The sequence below is a fragment of the Canis aureus genome, chromosome 22 (genome assembly GCF_053574225.1).
Source record: "Canis aureus isolate CA01 chromosome 22, VMU_Caureus_v.1.0, whole genome shotgun sequence".
In the NCBI taxonomy this organism is placed as follows: domain Eukaryota; kingdom Metazoa; phylum Chordata; class Mammalia; order Carnivora; family Canidae; genus Canis; species Canis aureus.
In genome coordinates, this window is record NC_135632.1 from 643,315 (window position 1) to 656,732 (window position 13,418).

Genomic DNA, 13,418 nt, shown 5'->3' on the forward strand with positions numbered 1-13,418 from the left:
AATTTTGAGTTTGCGGGGCACCTGGCGCCCTCATCAAGACTCTTGATCTCGGGCTTGTGGGTTTGAGCCCCACATTGGGTGTGGAGATTATTGGAAAAAAATAAACTCTTTAAAAAAACATTTTGAGGGGATCCCTGGGTGGCGCAGCGGTTTGGCGCCTGCCTTTGGCCCGGGGCACGATCCTGGAGACCCGGGATCGAATCCCACATCGGGCTCCCTGCATGGAGCCTGCTTCTCCCTCTGCCTGTGTCTCTGCCTCTCTGTCTCTCTCTGTGTGACTATCATGAATAAATAAATAAAATCTTTAAAAAAAAAAAAAAAAAAAAAAACATTTTGAGTTTGAGGGAAAGTGGCTCCCAATGAGGCAGCGGCCAAGCCGGAAGCGGGCGGGAGGTCTCCAGCGCCAGAGCTAAGGGGGACCCCGAAGCGGCGGAGAGAGAGCAGGGGAATCCGGGGACTGGCGGAGCTTCGAGGCGGCCGCGGGCCGCTGCGCTCGGGTTTTGCTTTCTTGGCGTCGAGGCGCGGCAGGCTCGTGCGCTTGGCGTGCTTGGAGCCGCCCGGGCCAGGGCTCCCCGCCACGGCTGATCACCTTCCCGCCTCAGGACCTCAGGACCGTAGTCACGGTGACCGCAGGGTCAGGCAGCTCGGGGAAGTGGGCCCGGGCTCCAGGGCTCCGGGGGTTAAGGGCCCAACTCTTGCTGCCAACTCAGGTGCTGACCTCAGGGTCAGGAGGTCAAGGCCTGCGCTGGCCTCACACTGGGCGTGGAGCCTACTTGGAAAAAATTCTAAAAAGCTCTGAAATATGGACCTAAAACACCAGGAAGTCTTTTATATAAACAAAGTGGTCCCTTTCAGACCAACACCAGGCGCGCTCTGCCCCCGAGCCTGTGCGCTGTCGTGGTGGTCCTGCGAGGCCCGCTGCGGCGCGGCTGGTTCCCGCCCGACTTCCCCGACGGCCGCGCAGTCCCTGCTCGTGGGGCCCGGACCTCGGACAGGTCTGTGGGCACAGACCCTGAGAAACTGCCTGATGGTCCGTCAAAGGGAGACGCGGCTGCCTTGGGCTTTCACCCCTTCGTCAAACCACGTGACTCCGACCTGAGGAACCCGAGCTCGAGGGAACCTGGGTGCATGTAAGGCCTCTCCCGAAGCCCGCTGCGCAGGGGTGGCCAGACTGGGCACGTTTCCCCACACGCATAATAGAAGATGATGGGCAAGGACACAGGGGACGGGACGTGGCGTTTAAAGTCAACTTCAGCAGAAAACACCAAAGTCTGATCAGAACCCCCAAGCCCCACGAGGCCATAGGCACGACACCGGGGACAAAGAAATCATCAGAATGCCAGTGTACCGCAAACTCCACGTAATCAGGGACAGAGGGGACTTAAGAGGTCTCAGATATGCATATTATTAGCACATTGAAGATCTTAAATCGCGGCAGGGAAGGTCCAGGTCGCGCTTCAGTAGACTCTAAATTCTCCTATAGCCCCGTCAGCCCAAGGCCACCGTCTCAGTCCCTTCAGGCTGCTACAGGAAAAATACCATAAACGATACAGTGGCTTATAAACAATAGAAATCTCTGTTACAAAGGCACTAATCCTATTACGAGGGCTCCACCCTCATGACCTGATCACCTCCCAGAGGACGATCTCCAAATACCACTGTCATATCGTCACATTTAGGGACCATCCTGATTCCATGTATCCCTGCCCTTGCCTTGTGACAGTAAAGGGTAGGTAATGGGGTCATAAAGGTGAAGTGATGGAAACCTGTCCCTGAGACAGCCAGATACCAGGAAAATCTCTAACGTGGCAAGGAATGTGAGCATGCAACTTGCCCTTATTGTCAAAACCACATTCACCAAGTTGTTGACTATCCTTCCATTCCCAAGACATCCAGGGTTCCAGAAGCATCAACGGTTGTCCACAAGGAAAGCCATTCTCTGAACTACAGGCTACAGAGAAACTTCTTTCTTATATGGTTGACTTCGGCAGTATGGTAAAAATGATTCTGAAAAGAAAGAATTTCAGCATCATGTGATCCTGAAGAATTGACGTTTAATCTCTATATGTCACCTATTTTTATGAGTGACCCCTTATGAAGCAGTGTGGCATAAGAAGAAATCTACCTTTCATTCAATTTTTATTTACTTTCTATGGTAAATAAGTTGGGAGGAAAAATAGCTATAAATGCTCTGTTATATGATGCACAGAAGGTATATTCTTTTAAATATGATAATTTATTAAGGCGTGTTTTCATATTTGAACATAATGATTCAAGTTATCATCTATGTAACGATTTAGGCAGAAGGAGAATAATTACAGTGTCTATTCTATTGGGATTTTGCTCTATCGAGTAAATTTATGCAAAAGTGTTATTTAGAATTTATGCCTTATGGCAACTTCCCAATATGTTATTAGTATACTAAAGTATGCATTAGAAGAAAATGTTAACATCTTTAATACATGCATTTTTCTTATAAAAATAGACGTGTATGCATCTTATTTCAGTAATTAATTACAGGCAGGAAACGCACTAATCAAATTAACAGCATAGAATATGGAAGGTTAGAAGAGTATAAGCACGATCACATAGTTCTATTTCCAAAGTGAAAAAAGCAAGATATTAGGATTATAGAGTGATAGTGGGTTTTCTGTTCTCTTTTCCCCTCCTGAAACAACAAAAACTTAAGGGTTAAAGATTTTTATATTCTTGTAAACTTCAAACTTTTTCTAAAAACAGATTGAATTCTAGGATAAAAAAGCTAAAGCTGAATTTTTAAATGGTACAAAACAGAACTGAATTATTAAGTACCTTGCTCAAACATACATATCAGCTGTCTGAGAAATTTTGAGACAATCAATCATTCAGGTTTACAGAATACCAAATGCATTTTTCTAAATGTCACAGAAAGGCTGAGCAGAGTTTCTCCAAGGACACTCCAACTTTAGAATGTTAACTGTGAAGACAGATTAAGCTGTTTGTGGGAGAGGAGAACGGAAATATGCTACCTTAAGAAGCTAAAGAGAAAGGTCAATGTAACGTCCGATGAATGTTAAGAATGTAATACAGAACAAAAAGAGGAACACACTGCTTAAAGAAGTTATGAGAATAAAACTCATATATATTAGTGATTTAAAATCTTCCCTTGAAATTGAGATTTATTTTAATGTAACTTATCAAAATAACTAGTTTCTAATAAAACAGTACCAGTGTAATTTTGTTTATTTTTTTGAGATTTTAAAGCTAGCTGGCTACATAACACATAACATTTGATTTAAGTAATTTTACCTTTATTAACATCACTCTGATATTGTTAGTGAAAACTGAGACTATTTTTTAACATTTTACTTTCTTATAACTAATACATCAGATAAAGCTAGCTCTACATTCACTCTTGAATATATAAAAGAATATATAGCCCATAGAGTAAGATAATTGGGAAAGCAAAATCAAATTAGCATTTTTTAAAGAAAATGTTTAGCAACTTACTTAAAGTGTTGAAAACCAAAGTTTTATTCCTAAAGTACAGACAGTATAAAGCAGGCTCTCTTCCGAGAACATTCAGATATCAGAAGAAAGTGAAGTACAGTACTGACTGAACAAGAGATTGGTCTCATCGGTATAACCCAGCACCATTACTTTCTCTGTTAAAACAATCAAGACTAAACAAATCAAATGCAAGGCTATTTATTTTTTGTTGATTTTCACAGGAGATCCTTTGACGTTGAGTTTGTCCACAGAAACATTTGATCTTCTTCCATATTCAATGGCTGGACTTTGATGAGGTTTCTCCCTGGGAAATAGAAGTCGAACATTAACACCATTTTTTTAAACGCCCAGTAGTTGACAAATCAATACAAACATGATTTAAAGAAACACTGTAATTTATGGACAGTTTTACCTAAAACGTCCATAATAGCTTTGAAAACATATGGGAGACTATTTCATTAACATTTAAGAAAGCAGCAGCTACTTTCCTGGGATAGATTTTACTGCTGAATCATGCTATCCAACATGGTAGCCACTAGTCACATCATTTACATTTAAATTGACTAAAATAGGGATCCCTGGGTGGCGCAGCGGTTTGGCACCTGCCTTTGGCCCAGGGCACGATCCTGGAGACCCGGGATCGAGTCCCACGTCGGGCTCCCGGTGCATGGAGCCTGCTTCTCCCTCTGCCTGTGTCTCTGCCTCTCTCTCTCTCTTTCTGTGACTATCATAAATAAATAAAAATTTAAAAAAAAATACATTGACTAAAATAAATTTTAAAAATTCAGTTCCTCAGCTGCACCCGCCACGTTTCAAGTGTGGTTCAACAGCCACATGTGGCTAGTGGCTACCATATTAGACAGTAGGGATATGTGACATTTTTGTTATTACAGAAATCCACTCCAGAAATTTTCTATTGCAGAAAATGCCCCTGGTAGCAGGCCACAGATTTACAGATTACCTATAAAGAGCTCGTTTTCTCCAACAGGGACCTGATTTCATAGTCAAACTTAGCACTGTAAGGTTTTTCAAAATGAGATAAATAATGGTCTAAAAGTAATATGGAAGCTAATTTTCTTCAGAAAATATTAGGGCTCTAAATTCCTGAATAAGTATTTTAAAATAAAGTTCTGTGCACAGCGTCTGATCTACTTGATACCCACTTGTCCGCCGCTGGTTCTGTGAAGCCTTCCACCTTCTGCCCCAATCCTCCACTCTCCTGTGGCCAGAACAGATTTCTGTTTTAAGGGCTGTGAGGCCCCCTTGTCTCTCAAGTGTAACTTTAAAAGGAATTAGGTACTGTTTTCCATTTTTCCCCCAAAGAACAAAATTAAATTCTAACTCTAGAATATACTAGAATATACACTAAATGAACAAAAATCTCTTTAATCTTTAAGGTGTGGTTTCAACACAGCTATTCCAAAGGTAATCCCAATGGAGGCTAAAGTTCTTGAAAAATTCTTCCAAAATATCTAATATTATCGAATACCTCTCCCCCTCCTCTCTCTCTCTCCTAAATAAAATCTTTAAATAACAATAATAGTGTGTTTCATCACTAGTATAGGTGCAGTTAATGCCACGTATTACACAAGTACCTAAAACTGCATCTACCATTGACTTGTTAGGGAAGTTTTCTTAAGCCTTTCAAATAGAGCCCCTCTCCCCTTATCGTGTCTCTAGATACCAGTATCTTTGCCTGGCATGAAATGTATGATTCCTCTACATCCAGGTTAAAATCTGTCTTACACGAACAAGTACATTGTAGTATCTCATTTTTCCTTACAAGGATTTTAGCCCCTATCTTCTGAAGCATAATTTGCCAGTGGGTTACTAATCATATAATCTTAAAATATTAACGGTTTTTAGAGACAAACTCAAATTTCTGTGGAATGCTAAGATATGATGTGAAATTATTACATCCTTCACAAAAGATACTGTGGATACAAACAATGGATGTCAGTCAAAACTTCCTGATACAGAGGTGAAATTACATAACTTTTCTTCTGATTCTTAAAAAACACATTTTTAGAAATAACTTTTACCTTCTTTTAAGTTCTCGGCAACCTGAATTCTCATGACCAACGCTTCGCATCCTAGGGTTTTCCACGTTGCGCCATTGTCCCACTGGTTTGTACTTCAAAATCTCATTTTGCCACTCATTATCAAAAGCATGAGCATCACCTATATTAAATATCAAAATAAAGGGGCAAGTGTTAAGGTATTAACGGTCAGTAGCTGCTTTGACTCCCACATACTTCATTCTGGCCTTGTGCTTCCATCAGCCTAACCTCAAGAGAGAGGCAGGAGACTGCTCCAAATATAAAAGGTCTTTGATTCAGAGTAATATTTCCCTTTTTGTTTCTCTTTTATTCCTATTGATAATTTTGTTATTGATGAACTGGTCTTTCATGCACCTGCCTGCATACCATATTATCCTACCCTATGAACCTCTGACCCAATTACAACGACCTACAGTCTTTCTTCCCGGTCATCTCCTGGTGATCATGCTTTTCCTCTGTACTTGGGCACTTCTGTAACTAGCACTGCCTATTAACCTCACCATTTTCCTACAGAACTTGGGCTAACCGGTAAGTTTCTGTTGTCAATATCCTAAGGCAGGTTACTTACCTCAACTGCCAATTTATGTTGTTATGAGACAGGCCATCTAACTTGGATAAAATAACAATAGGTAAATGATAATATTTGTTCCATCAGATGGACTTTATAATAATAATGTGTTCCGGGGTGCCTGGGTGGCTCAGTTAGTTAAGCCTCTGTCTTCGGTTCAGGTCATGATCCTGGGACCCTGGGATTAAGCCCTGCATTGGGCTCCCGCTGCTTCTCCCTCTCCCGCTGCTCCAGCGCAGGCAGGCCAGTGCGCTCTCTTACTCTCTTTCTCTCTCTCTTTTAAATAAAACTTTTAAATAATAACAATAATGTGTTTCATCACTAAATTTTTCTTCATGTTAATTATTGTGCAGTACTCTGTATATATTTATGACAAAACTACAAAGGTTAAAATTAAAGAAAGGTTAAGATGTAGCTTCCTTCTTAATGCGTAAGAATAGTTTTCTCAAATCCAATCTTAAGAGAATTTCTTTTTCTAAAATGATACGATAGGGATCCCTGGGTGGCGCAGCAGTTTAGCGCCTGCCTTTGGCCCAGGGAGCGATCCTGGAGACCCGGGATCGAATCCCACGTCGGGCTCCCGGTGCATGGAGCCTGCTTCTCCCTCTGCCTGTGTCTCTGTCTCTCTCTCTCTCTGTGTGACTATCATAAATAAATAAAAATTAAAAAAAAAATAAAATGATACGATAATTTAAACCATTTCCATTTAAATAATTTAAATTTAAAGTAACAAAAGACTTACTCAAAATGCTTTTTGAAAGTGGGAGGTGAATATAACCCAAAGATTACAATAAGAAGAGTTAGGACACTGGAAAGACTTAAGTGCAGTTGAATTGAAGAATGAATATAAAATCTAGAAAATGGAAATATGTACTTGATATATACATGATATATTATCCAACAATACAAGAAATTAAAATCTTACCTATATAAAACGTTAAGTGCCCAACAATACAGAATTGTCATTATTATTTTTTAAATATTTTATTTATTTATTCATGATAGACATAGAGAGAGAGAGAAAGAGAGAGAGAGAGGCAGAGACACAGGCAGAGGGAGAAGCAGGCTCCATGCACCGGGAGCCCGACATGGGACTCGATCTTGGGACCCCAGGATCACGCCCTGGGCCAAAGGCAGGTGCTGAACCGCTGAGCCACCCAGGGATCCCAGAATTATTTTTTAAATTATGGCCCATTCATGACAGAACTTTTAGGTAACCATTTAGAATATTTTTGAACAATAACATCATAGGTGTCTGTTATAATCATGGTGGTGAATTAAAAGTAAGCACAATATAAACTAGACAGTAAAATACTAATTAAAAAAAAAAGTGTATGTGTTTCTATATATAAAACTATTAGGAAGAAATACACTAAAACATTAACCGTAGTTATTTTGGGTTGGGATTATGGATAATTTTTATTTTCTTCTTTATTCTTTTCTATACTTTTCAAATAGGCCTCAGAAATATTTAAGAGCTCATTTTGCCTACTAGCAGTCTTACTAAATGGTAATTCAAAAGATTCCATTTTCCAAATATAAAACAAAAACTAAATAACATTCCCAAAAATTGCTATAGAAAACAAATCAACTAAGAAACAATGAAACCACAATTTTACTACTTGGATAAGGTAGTCCCTACACATATTATTCATAAACTACCTCAAAATGATATAAAATGTTTCCACAAAAAACGTTCATCAAGTACTACCAGTTCAGCTGCTATTTTAAGAGGAAGAATGCTATTTTCCGTGACAACTTACATTCATTCATATTGATGAACTCTTGATTGACCTCTTCATCTCCAGTCTTGTTGTTCTTTGACTTTTTAATGACATGAGCTCGGTCGTGAAGATGATGACCAACAGCCATTTTTTCTAGTCCACTATCCGAATCTCTCAATGCTCTCCTAGTTTCCTTTATCTGTAAAAATGAAGAAAATAAAAATTAGTTATTATTTGAATATATATAGAATGGATATAATTCTCAACCCCTCAGGACCTGTTCACACATATAGAGGTAAGACCATAAATCGACATCTCTAAAAACACTGGGTACTCAATTCCAGTACCAACTAGCAGCAAAATTGTGGTAATAGTTCTCTGATATTTTCAGAACTGCGTAAAATTAAAACGTCCAGGGCAAATAGAGCCAATACAATTTAAACTTTTTCTAAATTGAAATCAAATAGTATTACAAATTAAGTTATTATTTGTTATAAACGTAGTGCTTTCCACACTGTCCTTAACAGTGTCATAGTTGGGAGTACATGCTAGCATCTCTACGAGTAAGGGCAACTTCCTTGGGTTTGAAGCTCATAGCTCCTACATATTGACTCTATAGGTCATGAGGATATTCGTGACAGCCAGACTATTAATATTAGCATGGTTTGCTGTGGGATGTCTACCATTAGCTGTCTGCATTTAAGATATATGTCACTTATAGCAAGTTAGAATGAAAATGTCTGCACTATGGCAAGAGCATCATGAAAGGGTATGTCTTTACATGTAAGAACTAAAAAATTAACTATTCACACCCATTAAACAGGCAAACTGAATTTTTTTTCACTATAAGTGTGGAAATGGGAACTCTTATGCCAGACTTTGTGGGTGTTGTCAACTGTTTCAATCACTGTGCCATAGTAATTTAGTGATTTTTAGGTAAAGATGAAGACATCCACCTCCTACAAACCAACAATACATACCATTCATTTGCACATGCAGACATGTATAAAGATAAGTAAGCGAAAAATTAGAAATACCTAAATATCAATCAGCAGAAACATAAATTAAAGACATGTAGCATGAAACCATTTATATAAAGTTTAGAAACCAATAAAATCACTCATTATATTGTTTATGAAGCATATAGGTAATAAATTTATTAAAAATACATGAGAATGATACGTACAGGAAAATGGTTCTCTTGTGGGGGGGGCAGTAAAAGGGAAAAGGAAGTAGGGACGGAAGAGTGCACTAGAAGCTTTAACTGCATCTAATATTATGCTTAAAAAAGAAAACAGAACAAGAGACAACCTAAAGCAAATAGAGAAAAATGTTATGATTTGACTAAACTGGGTAGAAGGAATGTATTTATTATATTATTTTCCATATCCTTTCTGTACACTTCAAGTATTTCATGAGTTAAAGAAATTCATTTACTTAAGATATACATTAAAAATAAACGTTTATTTCCTGAGATAAAGACTTCTTTTTTTTTAAGATATTATTTATTTAGTCATGACAGAGAGAGAGAAAGAGAGAGAGCGAGAGAGAGAGAGAGAGGCAGAGACACAGGGAGAGGGAGAAGCAGGCTCCACGCAGGGAGCCCGACGCGGGACTCGAACCCGGGTCTCCAGGATCGCGCCCTGAGCTGAAGGTGGTGCTAAACCACTGAGCCACCTGGGCTACCCCAAAGACTTCTTTTAGTGTCTACTTACCTGGGCAACATGTAAAGGTAATGATAAACATCAACAGACATTCACATGAATAAAAGGCATCGGAGGTCGGGGTGAGGGGAGAAAGAAATGGCTTTAAGTAAGTAAATACAGTCATTAGCATTATCGTTTTTCACAGTATCACTTGTTGCGGTGATACGTGTCTTCCTCCCTCATCCCTACCCCCGGGGTACCAGGTCAAGCTTTAATGATTAAAATCTGATACGGGCGATCCATCATCCCACAAGTCGATAAGCTCCAAGAAATGCTCAGAAACTACTCACTCCGCCTGGAGCCCTACGGGTTTGAGTTGAGGCCTGGAAAACCTTCGGTGGTTCATCTCCTACTTTGGAGTAAGTCATGACTGAGGAAGAACTAAACGAATGTCCATTTGGATCCAGTGAAAGGTGACCCTGGGGGCAAATATAAATCGTAAGTCCAGAGAGTTTAGTCAAATATGCAGAACTGACGTCAGAGGAGTCAAGTAAGTAACTATAGTAACTAACGTTCTTCTAGGGTCTCCATACTGTCGTGTGGTATAGCCAGTGGCACCCAGGCAGGTCCTCACTTGTACCAATCCTCACCCTTCTTGTGAGGAAAACAACAAGAAGTGACTCAGAGATCCTAAGTCTTCGTGATCAAAGACTGCGGCTTAGGTTTAACTTTAGATGCTGCGCCCTGAAGCCTGTGATGCTTTTAGAGTCAGTGGTTGACACGGGGCGCGAGTTTGCCAACACCCGCCAACGAGCCATATGCCAGCAAGTTCTATACCTCCTGTGGGTGCCAGATTGAGCTAGATTACGAAAATCACTGATAATGCCCTACATTTGGGCATTCTAAAATGATCCTTAAATTCTAAACTAGATGACTACAATAGTATGAGTCTTCTTCATATTAAATCAAGTTATTTTTTTGATGTTAATACCATGTAGAATAAGAGTATTAACACTGGCTTATAACCACTTGGACTGTATGGATCTAATCCCATGCCCAAACATCATTCCTGAAATTTCTGTTTTCATGTTTAAAAAAAAAAAAAAACAAAAACAAAACAAAAAAAAAAACACTAACAGTTAATTTCTTAGCTGTTATAAATCCTTTTTTAAAATTTTTTAAAGATTTATTTATTTATTTATTTATTTATTTATTTATGAATGATAGAGAGAGACAGAGAGGTGCAGAGACACAGGAGGAGGGAGAAGCAGGCTCCATGCCGGGAGCCCGACACGGGATTGCGCCCTGGGGCAAAGGCAGGCTCCAAACCGCTGAGCCACCCAGGGATCCCTATAAATCCTTTTAAGTAGACAAGTTATAAATAATTAAAAAGTCTAGATTCATATAAAACGTTCATTTATATAATAGTGACCTTCCACGCAGTATAAATGTTTGAGGTATTTTTTTCTTAATTTTGAAAGTTAATTACTGTGATTTTTCAGACTTGTAGATTGTGAAATCAGTTTGGTGGGTTGTGACCAGGATTTTTAAAATATGAACTGAAATAGAAAATATAAGCACACACCGTAAATAGCGTGGTCATTTTCTCACAAAACTTGGGTTTCAGGTTTACCCGTCCAGTACACGAGTGTCGCGTACTGGGTCGTACTGTAAGATCTACGTTTCAACCGCCGTGGACCATGACTTTCAGAAGTCGAAAGCCGCTATCGTATGGGGGTGCCGACACCGGAACAAGGTCCTCATCAATTTCTCAGTACTTACCAGGTCCCTCTGTAACTCGTGCATGCTGTTTCGCATATTCACCATCATTCGGTCCATTGCCTGGAAGGGGCTGACGTCCGTGCGCTGCAGGATATTGGGGCGTGTTAGTAACTGTGGGCACAACACAAAGGAAGCAAATCAACTTTCCCAAAACAGCCGAAAACGTCTTTCTGTGGATTCACGCGGGGGGCCTCATGCAGCCTGGGCCAGGCGAAGGTGGTTAAGGGCCACAGCAGAAAGCCACTCGCTAAGAGCACGTGCAGCACCTCACGCAGCCAGCATGTAAGTGAGGACGGCGCTGCGGCCCCGCACCTGCACACGCACCTGCACACGCACACGCACGAGCCCATAAACACACACTCACCAACACGACTTCTTAGAACCCAATCTAGCCACCACTTCAGTCCTGTGGCTGCTCTGGGCGGGCACAACTCCAGCGCCGACGAGTTTTCTAGCGTCCCCTTGGCCGCCCCCAGCTGCGCGTGCAGAGCGCCCCGCGCCCCCCGTGCCCCCCGCGCCCCGTCCCCGAGCTTCAGGCGGGAGGAGGGCCCGGAGGTGGCTGCGGCGGCCCCGCGTGGCCCGACCCACTTCCTTTGGGGCAGGGTCCAGGGCGCCCCGGGGCTGTGGGCTCCCGGGCCCTTGGGGTCGCGCTCACCTGGGCGCGGCGGGAGCAGGAGGAGCCCCAGGGCCGCGAGGGCGGGCGCCCGGGACAGGAGCTGTGGGGCCGCGGGGCCGGGATCTGCTCTCGGTCAGGGAAGCCCCACGAGGGCTTAGACCCGAGGCCCGGGTGCCGGCGTGTGGCCGCCGCGGGACACGGGGCACAGGACACGCAGCCCGGCCCGGCCCGCCGCCTCCCCGCCTGGGTCTCTCAGGGGTCAATCCTAGGTCTTTATTTTATTTTTATAGATTTCATTCATTTATTCATGACAATCACACAGAGAGGCGGAGACCCAGGCAGAGGGAGGAGCAGGCTCCACGCAGGGAGCCACAGGCGGACTCGATCCCGGGACCCCGGGGTCACGCCCTGGGCCGGAGGCAGCACCAAACCGCTGGGCCCCGGGCTGCCCGATCCTAGGTCTTTAACGGAGAAAGGCCCCCCCACCTGTGCCCCGCCCTGGGCCGCCTCCTGCCCTCGGGGCACGTCCCCTGCTGGTCTGGACCCCCGGCTCTCGGCCGCCCCACAGAAGGTCCCGGGAGGCGCCTCCCCGGGCCCAGCAGCACCCACCGGCTCAACTGACACATCCTGGCCCCGCAGCCCAGCCCCGCGCTCAGCTTCACCAGGCGCTTCCACCCCACGGGGCAGGGGCGCCTCCGACCCCAACAGCCCAACCGAGACGGCCCTTCCGCAGCCCCAGGCCCCGCGCCAGCTGCTCCTCAGCTCAGGGGCATCCCACCTAATGCCTCCTGCCAAAGAAACGGGCGAATACTTTCCTTTTCCCTCTTTTCTCTCCCTTCAACCCAGGAAGCCCCCAACTTTTACCCATTTACCTCTTGAACTTTCAAATAAGACACCACAGCCCCTGCCCAAGCGGAACCCATAAGAACAGTCCCCAGAACCCTTCAGCGGCCTCCTGGCCTCCCTGCCTCCACCCTGCCTCCACCGCAGCCCCTTCTAACCTCTGCTTCCCCCGCAGGCACAATAATCCTTCAAAAATGAGAACCTGATTCCATCACCACTTTGGTGAAAAATCATCAGTGCTTCCCCCGTTCCTAAGATAATGCCCACAGACCCTACCGGGACCGTAATAGTCCCTGGTTACCCTCCTGCCTTTACTCCCCAGCTCACGCTCCAGGGCGAAGTGATCCTAAGCGTCTCTGAGCTCCCTGGCAGCCAGGCCTTGGCATATGCTGTTCCCTCTGCACCGAACATTCTTCTCCCCTCCCTGCTTTTCCTGCTAACTCCTCTTATCCATAAGGTTCCAGAAATCTTCTCCCATTAACCTCCATGCCACCACCCCAAGAGGTCTGGGTAACACGCGTTTTTCTATCTGCGCTCCCGTAGCGCTCGACTTCGGATCATTTTACTGGAAACTCCGCTATAACTGCTTGTTTAATCTGTCATTTGTCTCCTGAGAACGTGATCAGGAAGGACAAACGCGCTGTGTCAGGCTTCCGGCAGACAAATGACCGAAGTCTAACACGACACGAA

General features: G+C 43.3%; 1 protein-coding gene and 1 long non-coding RNA gene across 17 annotated transcripts in view; both read right to left on the reverse strand.

Moving 5' to 3' along the window:
* Window positions 1-321: 321 nt before the first annotated feature.
* LOC144293628 (uncharacterized) lies at window positions 322-2,120 on the reverse strand. The gene is made up of 2 exons (XR_013360812.1): window positions 1,859-2,120; window positions 322-1,524 (listed from the first exon to the last, which is right to left on the reverse strand). It is a non-coding gene; the product is annotated as an uncharacterized LOC144293628 (long non-coding RNA).
* Window positions 2,121-3,489: 1,369 nt separating this feature from the next.
* Window positions 3,490-13,418, reverse strand: part of MLF1 (myeloid leukemia factor 1) — a 33,687-nt gene continuing 23,758 nt past the window's right edge. For 5 of the 16 annotated variants that reach the window (XM_077864563.1, XM_077864564.1, XM_077864562.1 and 2 more), the window contains 6 exons: window positions 11,270-11,380; window positions 9,838-9,966; window positions 7,881-8,040; window positions 5,532-5,670; window positions 4,653-4,708; window positions 4,038-4,213 (listed from right to left, as the gene is read on the reverse strand). In XM_077864563.1, the coding sequence (XP_077720689.1) occupies window positions 4,053-4,213; window positions 4,653-4,708; window positions 5,532-5,670; window positions 7,881-8,040; window positions 9,838-9,966; window positions 11,270-11,380 (756 nt within the window). In that variant the 3' untranslated portion in view covers window positions 4,038-4,052. Of the gene's footprint in view, window positions 3,794-3,990; window positions 4,214-4,652; window positions 4,770-5,531; window positions 5,671-7,880; window positions 8,041-9,837; window positions 9,967-11,269; window positions 11,381-13,418 lie in introns of those variants that run through there. The other 11 variants (XM_077864561.1, XM_077864565.1, XM_077864573.1 and 8 more) reach the window with 8 other exon arrangements.